At 41.4% G+C, this 17,497-nt stretch overlaps 1 protein-coding gene across 2 annotated transcripts in view; it reads left to right on the forward strand.

Annotated features, from left to right (window-relative positions):
- Nucleotides 1-17,497, forward strand: part of epha7 (eph receptor A7) — a 79,741-nt gene that overhangs the window by 26,131 nt on the left and 36,113 nt on the right. For both annotated transcript variants that reach the window (XM_079888318.1, XM_079888319.1), the window contains exon 5: nt 6,148-6,483. In XM_079888318.1, the coding sequence (XP_079744444.1) occupies nt 6,148-6,483 (336 nt within the window). The remainder of the gene's footprint in view (nt 1-6,147; nt 6,484-17,497) is intronic.

Raw genomic sequence — 17,497 nt, forward strand, 5'->3', positions numbered from 1 at the left:
GCTCAGTCGCATCAGTTGGCGGTTCAACATCGAGATGTTGTTCTCGCCCACATGAAAGAGTTGGGGTTACGGCTGAACGCCAAGAAGAGTGTGCTTTCTCCACTCCAGAGGACCACTTTTTTAGGCGTAGTTTGGGATTCAGTGTCGATGCAGGCGCGCCTGTCACCGCCACGTATAGAGTCCATCCTTGCAGCTGTGAAAAGTGTAAAGCTAGGCCAGCTACTCACTGTCAAACAGTTCCAGAGACTGTTGGGTCTCATGGCAGCAGCTTCCAACGTGATACCTTTTGGACTGCTACACATGAGGCCCCTGCAGTGGTGGCTCAGGACCAGGGGGTTTTCCCCGAGGGGCAACCCATTTCGCACAATCAGGGTCACGCGGCGATGCTTACGTGCCCTGGTTATGTGGAAGAAACCTTGGTTCCTGTCCCAGGGCCCAGTGTTGGGAGCTCCTTGTCGTCGCAAACTGCTAACGACGGATGCTTCCCTCACGGGTTGGGGAGCGATCCTGGAGGGTCGCTCAGCTCAAGGTCTGTGGGAAGACCATCATCGTTCCTGGCATATCAATCGCCTAGAGATGTTAGCTGTCTTCCGGGCTCTGAGGAGCTTTATCACAGATCTCAGGGGACACCATGTGCTAGTACATACGGACAACACGTCGGTAGTCGCCTATATCAACCACCAAGGGGGTTTGCGCTCGCGCCCGTTATCCAACTTGGCACGCCATATCCTCTTGTGGTCCCAGGGGAAGTTACTGTCACTCAGGGCAGCTTACATCCCCGGGGTCCAGAATATAGGAGCAGACACTCTGTCGAGGCAGGGGCCGAGGCCCGGGGAATGGAGGCTCCACCCCGAGGTGGTGGAGCTTATATGGAGGGAGTTCGGCCAAGCACAAGTGGATCTGTTTGCGTCTCGAGAGACGTCTCACTGTCCACTTTGGTTCTCCCTCACGCATCCAGCTCCTCTGGGACTGGATGCTATGGTTCAGACGTGGCCGAGGCTACGTCTGTACGCCTTTCCCCCAGTTGCTCTGCTCCCGGGAGTTCTGGAGAGAGTTCGCAGGGACCGGGTTTGCCTGCTTCTTATAGCCCCGCGTTGGCCGGGCAGAGTATGGTTTCCCGATCTGGTCTCCCTCCTCGACGGGCATCCTCTGGAGTTACCCGTCAGGAGAGACCTTCTGTCCCAGGCAGGGGGCTCAATATTTCACCCCCGCCCAGAACTGTGGAACCTGTGGGCTTGGCCTCTGAGGGGGCCCAGCTCATAGAGTCAGGTCTCTCAACTGAGGTTGTTGAGACCATTCTACAGTCCAGAGCTCCCTCCACGAGGAAACTTTATGCCCTGAAGTGGAGAGTCTTCACTTCTTGGTGTAGTGACCGTCGGTTGGACCCAGTTAACTGCCCAATTGGTACAGTGCTGGAGTTCCTGCAGGACCGGTTCACAGCAGGTCTAACCCCGTCCACTTTAAAGGTTTATGTGGCGGCCATAGGTGCTTACCACATTCCTTTGGGTGGAATGTCTGTGGGGAAAGACCCTTTGATATCTCGTTTCCTTCGTGGCACTTGGAGGCTGAGGCCTGCAGTTCGCTCTAGGGTGCCACCTTGGGACTTGTCCATTGCGTTACAAGGCTTGTCCCTGGCCCCCTTTGAGCCAATTGAGGAGGTTCCTGAGAAATTTTTAACGCTGAAAGCTCTTTTTCTTCTTGCTATTTCCTCTCTCAAGAGAATAGGGGATCTCCAAGCGTTGTCGGTTGCTCCGTCATGCTTGGAGTTTGCTCCGGGTATGATCAAAGCATTTCTTCATCCGAGACCGGGCTATATCCCCAAGGTCCCCACTAATGTGGTCAGACCTATTGTTCTGCAGGCCTTCTGTCCTCCTCCCTATCAAAATGCTGACCAGGAGGCTAATAATTTGCTTTGCCCTGTGCGGGCGTTAGACGCATATGTCCACAGAGCTGCCCTGTGGCGAAAAAGTGATCAATTATTTGTGTGCTTTGGGTCCCCTAATAAAGGAGGTCCAGTGTCTAAGCAAAGGATGAGTAAGTGGGTGGTCGAGGCTATCTCACTTGCTTATGAGGCGGCTGGGCAGCCTTCTCCTTTGGCTGTCCGGTCGCACTCGACGAGGAGTATGGCGGCCTCTAAGGCCCTTATTTCAGGAGTTTCTTTACAGGACGTTTGTGATGCGGCAGGCTGGTCCTCACCGCACACTTTCGTCAGGTTTTACTCTCTGGATCTAGACTCTGCTCCAGGGTCTCATGTTTTGTCTTCCTAGTGCTGCTCATCAGATTTCACACAGGACAGACATTCGTAGCTATGGAGGCGTTGGTATAGACGTTCCCCATAGCGTCATTTTCGACGCAACGGGAGTTCCCTTGAAAGGGAACGCCTCGGTTACGACTGTAACCTCGGTTCCCTGAAGAGGGAACGAGCGTTGCGTCGCCTTGCCATATCTCCTTCATGCCTGTCAGCTCGACTTCAGACTTTTACGAAGCTTTCGTTTTCTGTTTCGGGCCGGCTTTTATAGCTTCCTGGTACGTGACGTCACCCGCCTCTGACGTTCCGCCACACCATTGGACTGATTTTACATGTGCTTCAAGACGTCATCACGCAAAGCGTTCCCCATAGCGTCATTTTCGACGCAACGCTCGTTCCCTCTTCAGGGAACCGAGGTTACAGTCGTAACCGAGGCGTTTTCTGTATTTTTGATCAAATAAATGCAGCCTTGGTGAGCATAATAGACGTCTTTCAAAGCATTACATGTATTGTAATGTTAGCTTTTTTTTTTAGCCATTGTGTGACAAGCGTGCCAAAATTAAAGTCATTATTCACTACGAAATTAACTACAAAGTCCCATTAACTTTAATTTCATATTTAAAAAATTCCCTTTTGTGTTTCAAATAAAAAATAAAAGAATTGGAATGACTTGAGGGTGAGTAAATGGCAGGATTTTTAGCGTGAATTATCCTTTACTAGGAGGAGTAGCACTAAGACAGTCAAGAGCTGCTCAAAGTGCAGATAACAACTGGATTCCTGAGTTAAGCTCCTGTACTGCTTGGCCCGAGACTTCAGGCTTCTCTCTCACACACGCGCGTGCACGCACACACACACATACACGATCAGCAGGTTGACCTAATTAATGTTTTCTCACAGGAAAACTGCAATGGTAAGAATCGTGACCACATCTTTACTGATTTCAAAGATGATTTTAATATCTTTTTTTTCCACATGCATTAACTCACTCTTTGGTTTGGAAGGATATTCAGCTCAGTCACTTGAAAATCACTGTTAGAAAACATGTCACGCGTAGCTCACATAGCCAGACTTTTGACTAAAGGCTTAAATTTGGTCCACAATGTAGGTCATTCTGGTCAAGAACTGCACACATAGACAATGAAATGCTGGCATATAAAACAATCAATCACAGTTTTTGCTTTTATATTTAAGGGTAGAGTTATCTGAAATAGATTATACCACAATAGACCGTTGTGGGAAAAATCATTCAGATTCACAATCACTCAGCCCTTGCTGTGAACGTCTGTACAGAAAACATAGAAAAATAGCAGGAATGTTTGCCGTTTTGAGTGCAATCTTCATCAGAGACTTTGAACAGACTGTGGGCGGATTGAGGCTATACAATCTATAAAGTGTGGGTAAAAAAAGAAAAGAAAACTGTTTTATAAGAAGGTTGAAAAGGAAAGCAAAAAAGGTCGAGTGTGAAAGAGTGTGCCCGGGCTTTAAGCAAACTCCATATCCATTAAAAGAATAGTTTGGTTTGTGGTGTAGAGAATGAAGCTGTCTGTGGCAGATATTTGTCCCAGTTTCCCCCAGACTTCCTTCAGCGTCCCTGCAGAATCCGTCTCAAAGCAGACTGCAGAGGAGGTGACAGATTACATATATAGAAACACATATGCACTCGTGTGTGAAAGAGCAAATGAGTACGGTAAACTCAGAGGGCATTTTGTTGTTAACCAGCAGACTATGACGCTCACAACAATGCATTAAAATGAAAGACGACTGCGGGACTCTCCAGACGCCAGATGCACGCTTGACAGGAAAGTCTTGTTTTAGCCAATTTCAGTGTTATCAACAAAAAAAAATTTGAATAAAACTTTTATAATTGTCACATATTCCTTTTTATTCAAATGATGATCCCATTTATAAATTTGACTATTTTAAATGTTTTTTTTATTTTTTATTACATTTACATTTCTTTTAATTTGCATTTGCAATATAGAAGTGTCTATTGCATTCATTAAATATTTTCTTGGATATGTCAAACTCACTTTGTGCCGTACTTTCATGCAAAAATGCTGTCCGTTAAGTGATTCACGTTTTTGTACAAAGCCTCAAATTATGAAATTAGAACAAAATCATGGCTTGCTATTATATACATGCTTTTATTTGATGTTTTAAATGATCAAATCAGTAGGTGATTCATTGCTACCTTTTCGTTCGAATAGATATGCTCAATGACAGCTTGACTTGAGTCCCTTCCTGTCTCAGCTGGCCATTTAAAGATAAACAATCCCTTGATCTCTGCCACTCAAGAGCAGAATGAGAAGGCCCTGCCAAATGGAGCCATTAGTGGTATTATTATTATTCTTACAGGTAACCATAGAAATAAAATGCTAAAGCCCCAGGAGGATGAGAGTGAGTGAGTGTGTGAGCGGCTCTCCCCAAGGGGAATAGAGTAGGAGGGACATCATTAGCATCTGTAGGTGAAGTTGTGCTTCGAACTTGAGAGAGAGATACAGAGAAGATAGAGATGGAGAGACAGACCACATCTCTTCACCTGCCACAGGTGGCCCTTTCATCTCCTCCGTTCACTCGTTCCCCTCCTACTTTGATGAATATGGATGGATGTGTGTGCCATTAGCTTTAATGAGGAGCAAAATTTAAGTGTCATATTAACCATTCGCACAATTCTAATGCCTGCTCTTTCCCCTCATGCATATGAAACAAGTGTTTTGTTATTAAATGTCCCCAGTTTTGCAGACGGGCGGCACTGGTGACACACGACCCAAGGGGGCTTTCACACTGACAGTGTTTTGTAGCTACAAAGCGACCAGACGTTACTCATGTAAAAATGCAAACTTTATTTTAGTATGCCTAAAGTAGACATAATAATACATATACAACATTGTCCAATAACGATAAATAAAAAAGTCCTGTTATTTAATTGTTTATGCTCATTTCCACATTTTTTACATTCCATTACGTTTACCAACCTGCTCCCCTTTTATGAGCCTATTGTACAGCTCCCCTAGAGAACGGATTGCAAACGCCCATTTAGCTCCACACCAGTGGACACATACGGGTCACTGTTTCATTTTGAGGTACAAAAATCGAACCTCTCCAAAACGACAAACCTATGATGCAAGACCACCACAAAGACAAGTTCTAATAAAAGAGATATTGAACAGACAGTGGTGCTGTTATGAAAACATTAGGGTGATAAAAGCAAGGGCTTGGTGGTTGGATAAAAGTAGCAAAGTATAAATCATTGCTTTATGAGACACGCCAGATTCCTTGGCACTGGCGGGGATTAGGGGATGATGGGTTGTTTTCCACTGTGGTCATCCGTCTGTGAGCTGGTTATTGTAGGCTGAGTGGAATCCTGCACTGCTGCTATTGTCGGGGCGATAACTCGCTCATGATCTGACTCTTAAATTCTGGAAGTGACTCAGACTCCTTGTCTTCCATGGCTTAGACTCCTTGTCCCCCTGGCAGTCAAGAAACAAAGGGTTTTGCCAATTGTATCACCTTTTTTCTTTTCACAGGAATCTCATAACTCCCTGGCTCGGTAATGACATGCTACTGCAAAGATACCAAGTAGGAGGAAGACGGTCTTATCTTTTAAGTTTTTTTTTTTTACCTCAAAACGGTATCCCGTTGTTCTCCATTTTATTGTTTTTCCGTCACATCCCTGGTCTACATCGACCTTGGCAGCGCTCAAGTTCAACTTCCCAGCATTCTTGAGCATAACATCTCTATGTATCTAGGTTACAGTATAATTGCATGCCAGGATTTGCCAAGGGCACGGATTCCTCGTTTTTCCATGGTGTTTTTTATTTTTCTTGAGTAAATTAAAATATCTTCTTTAAGATAAATAATACGTTTTTTGTTTATCTAAGAATCTTCTCTTACTACAGGGCCACCATCAGCTCCTCAGAACCTGCTTTACAACATCAACCACACCACCGTCAGCCTGGAGTGGACCCCGCCGGCCGACACGGGCGGGCGTAACGACGTGACGTACCGGATTATATGCCGCCGCTGCACCTGGGAGCCAGAAGAGTGCTTTCCTTGCGGGAGCAACGTTGGCTTCTCGCCACAGCAGAGTGGATTAACTGACACCTATGTCACCATCACTGACCTGTTGGCTCACGCGAACTACACCTTTGAGGTTGAGGCCGTGAATGGCGTTTCCGACCTCAGCCGTACCCAGCGACTGTTTGCTGCCGTCAGCATCGCAACCAGCCAAGCAGGTAAGAGGTTTGGACTTCAATGGCTATTTGATCGCAGATCTTACAGGTTCTAGAAGTATACAACAAAATCTGCATTTTAAATATGTATTTTTGCCACCGTTCTGATGTGTATTTTAAGATACAAGGGAGTTCCGGTGTTTTTTTTTTGTGTTGCTTGGGTGGACTCTCATCTCAAGCCTGTATAGTTTCTAATGCGTGCATACACGTTATTGTACTTACCGCCGTTGGGATAATTGAACAAATTATCTGCCAACCATTTTCCTGCAATTCATAATTTGTGGTTTTGTGGTGGCGAAATAGCGGTGAACAGCAACAGATGATAAATAATAGAAGTCACGCACAAGAATACCTCTCTCATTTCCCCTTTGCTTTTTATTGTCTGCCAAGAGAACCGCCACCTTTAAATATCACTTACAGTCGCCATGGTTGACATTTCCACAAGAGTCTTTGTTGAATTCCTGATAAATGATATGAGCTTTCACTTTATCCCCTGAAATTAAATGGGTGGCAAATGCTTGCATTGGTGCTGAAGTCATGGCCGCAAACATTATTAGCTCGACGAGTGGTTGCCTGTCTTTGGCTCTCCCTCTGTCTCTCTCTCTCTCACGCTCTCTCTCTCTCGGGAGTTGGCCATAATTTAAGAGCTGTTTCTGAGACTACACATGCTAGAGAAATGCATGTTTTAATGAACTATTTTTTATGGGTCTGCAAAACAAGATTTCTCTTTCATGCCCAAGCATCCATGAAAAACAATTTGCCTTCAAATGCATAGTGGTTCTGGTCATTAATAAGAGGTTAGTAGACAGTGATAGCTTAGCACCATGCTTCAGCAACTAGCACATATACTGCAGTGTTGTTGTACGTGCGCACACACAAAAACACACTTTCAGTATTTGAGTGTAAAGTTGTTTGGAAAAGAGATTCCTCTATATCGGATGTCTAGGGATGGTCACAATGGTTGACTAATCGACTAGTAATCCAATAACTGACTAGTCTGTTATTGAAGCTGACATTGTAAAATAATTAATCATTATCATTAATAATTTATATTTTTATCTATCATTAATGTTGTTTATTTTATATCGATTTAAAAAAAAAGATTATTTATAGTTGATCTAGACATGTTGACTAGTTTATCTAGATGTTTTATCTAGAAAATGTATAGACAAATATGTTGACTGGTTTATCACTTTGTTATCTACATAATATATAATATTTTTATCTAGACATATGTTGTCTATTTTTCTCTTCATTTTCTTTTCTTTATCTAGACACATTACTTAGTAAAGCACCACAGCTAACAGACATTTTTGGCTGTTGCATTGCATGTCAAGACTCCTGCTTCTTCTTCCATTCTGTTTCACTTAGTTTAGCTGTTTTCGAATGCAAGAATGTGTTTTATGTAAACACTGTCTAAGAGATGCAAAAAAGTTCCTTTTAATCTAGACCAATTAGTCAAGTAGTCATTCAGGCAACTCACAGACTCGTTGATTCAGACAGTGTGCAGTTTTGTACATCCCTAGTGTTTCCTCACCTGCATTCAAAACTCAAGTTCTCATTTGCATTTGTGTTGTTTTTATGGTTTGCAAACAAAACAAGGTCAGTGACAGGATAATACGAGCAGCTCACGCATGCACGTGTTCACAGAGAGATGAGGAAAGATACACAGAGGGAGAGGCGATAATGACCGGCAGGCAGTAAAATGAGGGAGGAACAGAGGCGAGGAGGAAGGGGAGAGGGGATGATGTATGTTTCATGACAGGGATCGTGACAGAGACACTCGCTGGAGTTAGGAGCCACAAGGACACACGGACACCTTGGTAGGTTAGGAGCGAGAGAGAGAGAGAGAACGAGAGATAAGGGACAGAGAGAGAGGGAAAAGACCCTTGTCTCAAAGTGAGAGCTGTGCGTAATTATGTCTGGCATACTGACAACAGACAATTACACCAGCCACCCTGGGCAATATTTAGTCATTAGTTATTGTCAGATTGAGAAAATATATTAGTAAAGCCCTGTTTTCTGTAGTGCCAGTATTACCGGTTTCATTTTTCATGTCTTTCAAACTACAGAGTAGGCCGTGGAGACTGAAAAAAAGGAGAACAGAATAAATCTGAGTATGAATAGATTCTAGCTAGGAATGGGGTCTCTGTCGGCAATTCTACTTGTCTTTCAATGACAGGTTAGTCATTTAGTGCGGTTGACTAGTTTTAGATTTTCTCCTTTTTTTCTTTCATTTTGATATTTTTTAGCAACCAAATTTAAATATATATATTTTTTTGTGCTCTGTCCAGCTGTTTTTGAACACAAGTGCCCATCTTCTATAAATGATCTCTAAGAAATGCATCTTATTGTTGTCAGGTGGATCTTAAACCTGCCTAATTATACAGGACTGCACATCCTTGATTATAGCTTTGGAGATATCTACATTTGAATTCAAATGAAATGGTTGCCCACTCAATTACTAATAGATTTAATGATTCACCTTTGATAATTAAGCTCAAGCTCAATTTGAATACAACAGGCTCTCTGTGATGGCAAACTGATAGGACCCCCGGACAATCAGCCCCTTGTTTAGAGCCAAGATCGAAAAAATTTAACCCTATCTGAGCATGCTCAATTCTCTGCTCGCCAGAGCCTTACTGGTGCAATTTTACCCCTGGGTTACCACGGCAATGGATGACTACCTCATAATGGGCGAGAATGGAGCTTCCTGAAACAATAAGCTGCCGGCCAGTCAGACAGAGCAGTACACTCATTAACACTGATGACTTTATCTAGGAATTTAGAGTAGAAAAAAATGCCATTTTTTTAAAGCTCTGTTCAAGACTTGTTAACCTGCTTGGGGATACCTGCAAGAGTATAAGAAGAGAGCAAGAATTAAAATGGATCTAATGTAACCTAAATTTAAATAAATGTCTTTGTGCAAGAACCATCAAAATATAATCAGCCTCCCCACCTCTGAAATGACTTCTTATTTTTTTGATGAATATAATAAAAATACATAAAAAATATATTACACTCTGTTCAAAAGTTTGGGGTCCGTACAGTTTTTCTAAAGAAATGAATACTTTTCTATTCAACAAGGACACATTAAATTGATATAAGTATTTGTAGTATTTGTAATTTTACAAAATATTTCTATTTCTTATAAATGCTTTTCTTTTTTAACTCTCTATTCATCAACGAATCATGAAAAAATGTATCACAGTTTCCAAAAAAAAAAAAAAGTTTAGCTGCAAACAGTTTTAATAACAGGAATATCACAGGTATAAATTGCATTTTAAACACATTAAATTACAAAAGTTATTTTAAATTGCAATAATTTTACTGTTTTTAATTGTATTAATAATTACTGTTTTTACAGTATTTTGATCAAATAAATGCAGCCTTGGTGAGTGTACAGACATCTTTCAAAGTAATTACACATTTTTTTAAAGACCCTGAACTTTTTATTAGTACATACATCATGTCATATATCATGTCATGTCATGTCATATTTACATTAATGTCAACTAATGTTTTAGCTTTACAGACCCTAGTCACCATCTAACTGTTTTCAAGAAAGTCATACGAGTTTGTAACAACATCAGGGTGAGTAAATGATGACAGCACTTTCATTTTCGGGTGAGGGGGAATTAGACACTCTCACTGCTGGTCTCCATCTGCACGAGAATAAGTTGGCGCTTCAGGCACCAAGCGTAGGAGTAGAAACTGTAAAGAGAGCAGAAAGCAAAGGTGCGGATCCCAAATCCAGATGGCTACACATCTGATGAGGAATTCAGGAATCCTCTCTTTAATTATCCTTCCACTACTGAGTGACACAATAAGCAACAAAAAGAGAGCAAAAGAAGGGATGTGTCCGGATGAGAGAGGGGCTACTCAAAGTACTCATTGTTCCTCCAAAGCCTAATTACTTCCCTGCTCTCCATGAAATGGATTTAAATAGCGATTGCTTCTGTATCGGCAGGTTCATCATCATCATTTCTCTTTTTTTCTTTCTTTTTTTCCTCCATTGATGCCTCTTGCCATCCCCCCTGCAGACAATTGTGAATTTTCTCTCTCTTTAATGGCAATTCTTTTTTTCCCTCTTCCTAGAGGACTGCATGGGAAATTTGGTGAAGAGCATTTCAATCAGCATTCTATTGTCACTTAACATCTCAGACGAGATGCCCTCGGATGCGTCTCTCTCTCTCTCTTGCTCTTTCCCTCTTTCGCTCCATCTCTCTCTGTGTCTGTCTAAACAACACCCATTGTTCTTCCCAATGCTCTTGAGCGTTAATAGCTCAAAGAATAACCATTAATATTTATTCAGGAGAGTCCTTCTGAGGAGAACAGTGTGGAATCAGGCACCAAACAGCCCTTTCCACGCCGTAGAATTCAGCAACCAGATGTGAGACGCACATTTTAGATGCAAACAGCATGTGCGGTAAACAGAATCAAAGCGAGGGAGGGCGAGAAGCTGTGGAAATGGATTTTTAATGCTTAGGTTACATGTCAGAGGAGCATGATGTGCATGTTGCCCGCTGATAGCTGCCTCTGACTGCGGCCCACTCTGTCTAGGATGTTGCAAAGTTGTTTAAGTGTTTGATAGGGAAGCACATTAACCCTGTACTCCGCCACACTGCTCTTATCTTCTGCTTTCGAGAGGAAATGGCTTAAATAAGAAATTGTTTTCTTTGAGGCGCATGGATTCCATACATAGCCTAGTTTTTCCAATGCATCGAGATTCTACTTGTGCTATTTCTTCTCATCTCTCGAGGAGAATCGCTCTGTAGAATGAGCGGCGTACTTTGATCTAAAGAGCCTTTGTTTTGAGCTGCGAGACAAAAGATGTGCTCTCGTGTTCAGGGCAGTCTGGTCGCATTAGCTGGAGCTGTTTTGTCATCCTTTGTGTTTTTTTAAGGTGGCATGAAATGGAAATTGCAAATAACGATGCGCACAGATAAATAATAACACTGCAATATTCCATCAAATTTCATGGTGACTTCAAATGAAGCTGAGCTCAGAGGATCCTAATGCTCCTCTTTTGTTCTGCAAAATGTTTCAAGCAATGTCTAAATGTGTTGCACCAAGCATTATAAAGTGCGAGAAAGCATTCTCATGCCCCAGACCGAAAGACAATCCTCGCGGCATTTCTCCTGTAATTAATAGGGCCACTTTTTCGACATGTTATCACCTCAAAATGGATCCCGTTCAATACCCCTGAGAAGAATCACACTTTGGGGAACAATAAGGCCATTGATTGATCTCTGCAAAATCCTAATCTGTGGCAGGGACGTTAAACAGAATGGATTGATTGATTCCCGGGATTCCCAGTTGGCCAGTGCTAGGTGGTGTAATTTTCTAGTTAAGCGGATCCCTCAAGCCTCTTTTGTAGCATTTGTATGCCGTTTTATGTTACCTGAGAGGCCTTTCTCTCTCTCCCTCTCTCTCCCTTGCCTCTCTCTCTCTTTCTGTCTTCCCTCTTTTGGTAATTCCATCTGTGGTAATTTGATAAGAGCTGGACCAGTCGCTACAATTCAACAGCTGTGGTTAAATCGCTGGTGGTCTGGCTCACACTGGCCTCGACGGCCTTACTCTGGGCACTTAACCTGTGGCATTGTGCGGAATGCCTCGCGATTCGTCCGTCACCCAATCCGTCAGCAATGCATAATTTTCATGGAAGGTGCACTTTAATTACTTTCCCATTTAAATGGCATTGCGGTGGCCTATCTAGGTCATTAATCTTAGTGAGGATCCTGTTGCAAGCCTTTTATTGCTGGCAAACGAAGCCCCCCAAATCCCCCAGAATCTTCTCTGCTTGACTGACTGCAGACTCCCAGCAGCCACCGCTCCAGTGTGTCCTTCTGAACTGGCCGTTGTGTCACGGAAGCGAGAGAGACAGACAGAAAAAGAAAGAGAGATCTACACTCGTCTCTCAGCATGAGCGAGGGGATGGAGAGGAAGTTTGCCAACCACCTTAAAGGGACCTGTTGGATTGAGAGTGAGCCGGACTTTCAGTCTCCAGCAAGTGGAATCGAGCACAGTTGGGTGTTCAGAGATTTGCCAGATGAACCTTCTGAAGTACTTCTACTGTCGCATCATCTTTAGTTAGGGCTTTAAAGCCATTTCAATTCAATTTAAATAAATAATTGTATTCTTTTTTTTTAATTAAATTCATTATTTTGATGAATTTGATCAATTATATTGTTTTTTAATCACATATTTTATTATTATTGCCTCAAATTACATTCTGGGGTCAGAAGAAATAATTCGATATTTAAAAAATGTGGTAAATATATTTTTGCTGTACCACTTTTATAGTTAAGTATTAAATAATTGCACAGAAAATGTTTATTTTTGTGGTACATTACATATTTAAGGATTAGTTTTTCCCAGCCATTTTTAGACTGTAATGTACATTAGGAAAATACTGTAATATGGTATTTTGCTGTCAGATTTATTGCAGAAAGGAGTAACTGTTGTAATAATGATATCAAACTCAACAGATATGAAAAGTCTCACTTGTATGTATTCAGGTTCATTCCATTCTGTCTCTTATTCAACCCCCCCTCTTTTCTCTCTGTCAGAAAAGCTGATACCAACTCGCTCAATTATTTAGATTCCTGTGAGGCAGCAACAAAGTTTTCAGACAAAGTTCTCCCCCCCTTCACCTCGTCTCTCCCCTGCTTTTGCCATCAAATGCATCGTCTCTCTCTTAGCAAACGAGTATTAGATGCTTTCCAAATTACCATCAATCTTTTTCGAGCTCCAGGTGCCTACCACGCATTAAAGTCGGATGCTTTAGTCTCCTTGTAATTGTCACCACCTTCTGAATTCTCTGAGGCTTTTCACCTGAATGTCCTCAGATTTGCAGTCAGCAGAGAAATATAAATTGGAACAAAAATGGAAGCGTCACATAATGCTGGTGGCCATCACTGCGGGCGCTTCTTAACTGGCAGGTCTAACTGACAGGCGTTAATTGAACACTCTGACTGGATAATTCATAGAGGTTTTGAGGAAACTGTTTCAGCTCACAATGAGTCTGAAATAGAGGTTATGAGGATATTTTAAACCTAGTTAATTGCATCAGGCACTTGTATAGGGTCCACAGCAGCACATATGCTTTTTCTTACTTGTGACTCCATTTCTACTTTTTTCATTTAGTTATTATGCTTTTGGACACAACCCAACATTTCAGAGCATGTATGTATATATAATTTTTTTTTTTTTTTTTTTTTTTGTTCAAATGCAGACACAGCTCCAGCCTGAGACATTATCTAGCCAAACATTTCTGAAAATGTTCACACACACACACAAAGTCATGCAAACAAATGCACCTGTGGCCCTCTGTCCTACTGTTTACATGCAACATGTGTTCCTACATGCTGTTCTGGGGTTAGAGTGTTTCATTTCCTGCTGCAGAAGGGCTGAAACAGAGGGGAGGTACTGTGGTAGTGTGCGACTGAATTGAGATGCGTGTCAGCGGTGCCCGAGACCAGCTGCCACAACCTACCACACTCCAGAGCGAACTCATCGCCTTAACAACTCACACTTAAAATGTGTGAGAGAGAAATGGCGTGCATGTGCAGTTAAAGTTTGTGTGTGTGTTTGGATGTGAAATACAGCTGTAAGCGCCAAATCCTTTTACCCTGTCTGTTACCTGTGTGACAAGAACAAATCTATGTGCCAAAATGAACAGGGGACTGGCACATCTGATTCAACTACTTCATAGCAGCCTTGTCAAGCTTGTCAAACACTCAAAGTAAAGGAATCAGACATATACACACATGTTGGTGGTAAAGTAAGAAAAAGATCCTTAAATTATTATGTTGTCTGTAAATTCTACAGCATTCGGAAGAAAGTGTACTTTTTTTTTTTTGTACCGTTTTTGACCACTGGCAACATTGAGTGTGCTAGTTTCACGTCTCTTGAATCACTCTGCGTTTCTTTGTTCAAACAAATTAAATTCAGCTTAAATCACTATTTTATACAAATTTCTTTACTTATGGTAGGGATACACCAATATTAAAAATCTGTCTTGTACCGAAAAGCTGATAATTATTTTCATGTTACGGCGATTTGGTAAAATTCTGTCTAAATAAATGAAAAGTCAATGATATTTAGATGATACATTATGAAAATGTTCCATTTTTATGTAGCCGAGCTGTTTTTTGCAAATTGATTTAAAGCAGACTCATCATAATGTTATGAAACATCGTAACATCTCTTTTTTTAGGGACTGGTCTTTTTTTTACATGATTAAAGGCCAGAAGATGATGGAAAAGTTCTCCTTTTCCTCATTATTCTGTTGTTCATTGTCTCATCAACGCACCATCTCCTGTGGAGAAGGAAACTAATTATGTCTTCATCCCTTCCTGTTCACACCTCCTCCTATTCTCTCCATTAGCCAAAGAAATTCTAATGAGTTTTAGTCTTAATACTTTTGGCATCGGAATAAGTGCATGAGAGTTAACGTTCAATAGAATGAAAGAAAAAAAAACAAAACATTTGTTCCACAATGGCACCTGCACAGAATTGTCAACTCTTTGACAACTTTTAGCTGTTGTCTAAGTGTAACTTGATTTTATTCATCTCTCACACCTGCTGGTTTCTGTAAGCTATATGTGACGCTAACACACACAGACACACACACTCTGCTTCTCGGTCATATTGCTCTGGTGCCTTTTCATCAAAGCTGCAGGACGATATGAGGGCCATCTGCTCTCCGGGCATTTAATGTTTATAGTATAAAACAACAATAAAAAGATTACAGCATCCATAGACTGAGTGAGAGGAATCTATTCAGCAGACAGATGGGGAACACAGCTGGACTGGACACCATAAAAAAGGGTAACAGGAGGCAGAGAGGATGCTGGGATGGCAGATAGTGACCATCAGCTTTGAAAAATGTATTTCTGTCTTATCCAACAGCAGGTGTACTGTCATTGCAGAGGACAGGAACGGCTTGCTGCTTTTTGTTTAGGACGAGCTTTGTTTTGCCACAATTAAAACCATCTCTGTCACATATGATATGGGCCAGAAGGCTTTTCTTTATCTTTTTGTGTCCATTTGCGTCCTTTTGGATTAGTTATCATGGGTCAGCAGAAAGGAAGGCCTGATAGCCCGGAGCCAGTGTCAGACTGTTTCGGGCCAGTTGATGAAATTGTCACGCACCCATCCAAATATGTATGCATTTTGTTTATTTATTTATTGCTTATATATTAAAATATTCTACATAAACAAGCAAATTAATATGAATTTAATTATTTATTTAATGTTTTGATATAGAATTGTAACTCTTTATTAAACATTATTTATTTATTCATTCATTCATTCATTACTTTTTGATATAGAAAGAATTTAAACCTTTATTTTAAAAATACCAAAAACAAAAAGAATTTAATATAGAACAAAAATATTTATTTATTTATTAATGCAGTGAGACCTGTGAAAATATTGCCAGGGCAAGTACAATCTGAACTACGACAGATATAAAATCCCTTAATGTTGAACTCGGGTTTTCATGTAGTTAAATATTTAGCCTCATGCTTGAATTTGTAAATGGTACCAAACAAGGACATTTGACATAACCATATTGTGCTAACAACCATGTGGAATGTACCTGTGCAGATTTCAGACTCGAGGGAATGCTCAGTTGTTTGCTCTTTTGTTGCTTTCCTACGTTTTCTTCTGATTTATTTATAGAACTCTTTCCTTTTATACTTTCCTTTGCGGAGAGGAATGTGATTTTTCTTCTCTGACAGAACAGAGGAAAAACCAGAAATTGCGAAAATGTAGAGCATCCCCCTCCCTGCTTTAGAGAAGAATGGGTGCCCACTTTCACGTGCTGTTAAAACAAAACAAAACACAAACCACCGCCTTTGTGTTGCTTTGTCTGTTTTTGCTGACCTTTCCTCTCCATAAAGAAAGAACGGGGGATTCGGTGTGGTCTAGACAGGTGTGTTTCCTCTTTCAGAAAGATCACAGACTGTAAACAGGTTAAGCCCCTTACCCCAATCATCAGTGACAGACATGAATATAAGATGTATTAACTAGTTAATGAACAAATATTTTCATTAATGTTTATTTAATCATCAATTATACATTTAATTGAAGTTTTGCATACAATAATTTAACTATAATTATTTCAAAATATTTATTTAAAGGTTGTATCAGTGATTTCAGGCCCCCCAAAAAATGTATCACATTCATCTAATCTTTCCTAACGATCCGCTAGCTGCCCGCCCCATAAGTATGCCGTCAAAAAACGCGTCTCTGTAGGCAGCCTAGGCTCTGAGATCTGCACACAAAAACAATTGGTTTCACCAACCACTCAAAACCAAATCCCGGTTTGGTTCCAACCAATCACCGACAGGGGGAGGGTGTTGTGAGGTTTTGAGCCAGCTTCTTCTTCAGCTCCGACTTCGCATGCAGCCGTGCACGAGCACAAAACCTCACAACACCCTCCCTCTGTCAGTGATTGGTTGGAACACTATTTGTTTTGGTTTTGAGTGGTTGGTGAAACCAACTGTTTTTGTGTGCAGATTTCAGAGCCTAGGCTGCCTACAGAGACGCGTTTTTTTGATGGCATGCTTATGGGGCGGGCAGCTACCGGATCGTTAGGAAAGATTAGATGAATGTGATGATTTTTTTTTGGGCCTGAAATCACTGATACAACCTTTAAATGGCACTCCAAAAGCAGGACTACAATCTGGGAATTGTCTCTCAGGCTCCCAAAATGTCATAAACATCCTCCGTTCCATTGAAAATGGATAGTATGGGGAGATACAGTTTTCATACAACTTATCAACCTCTCATTAATCTGATTCCATGTTTTCATGAACCTGACAGCACATTATGACCACCCAGTCTGAATAACATTGTTAGTAATGTCTACCACATTGCCTCTTTGTGCAGGTGTGGGAACAGAGAAGGGGTATTGAAGGGCTTTTCTTACTCTTTTACCCCTAAATAACAGAAGAGGTGGCTCTTGTTTAAATGAAGTGAAAACTTTTCCATTTGCATAATAGAA

This window comes from Squalius cephalus (genome assembly GCF_949319135.1).
Source record: "Squalius cephalus genome assembly, chromosome: 12".
NCBI lineage: Eukaryota > Metazoa > Chordata > Actinopteri > Cypriniformes > Leuciscidae > Squalius > Squalius cephalus.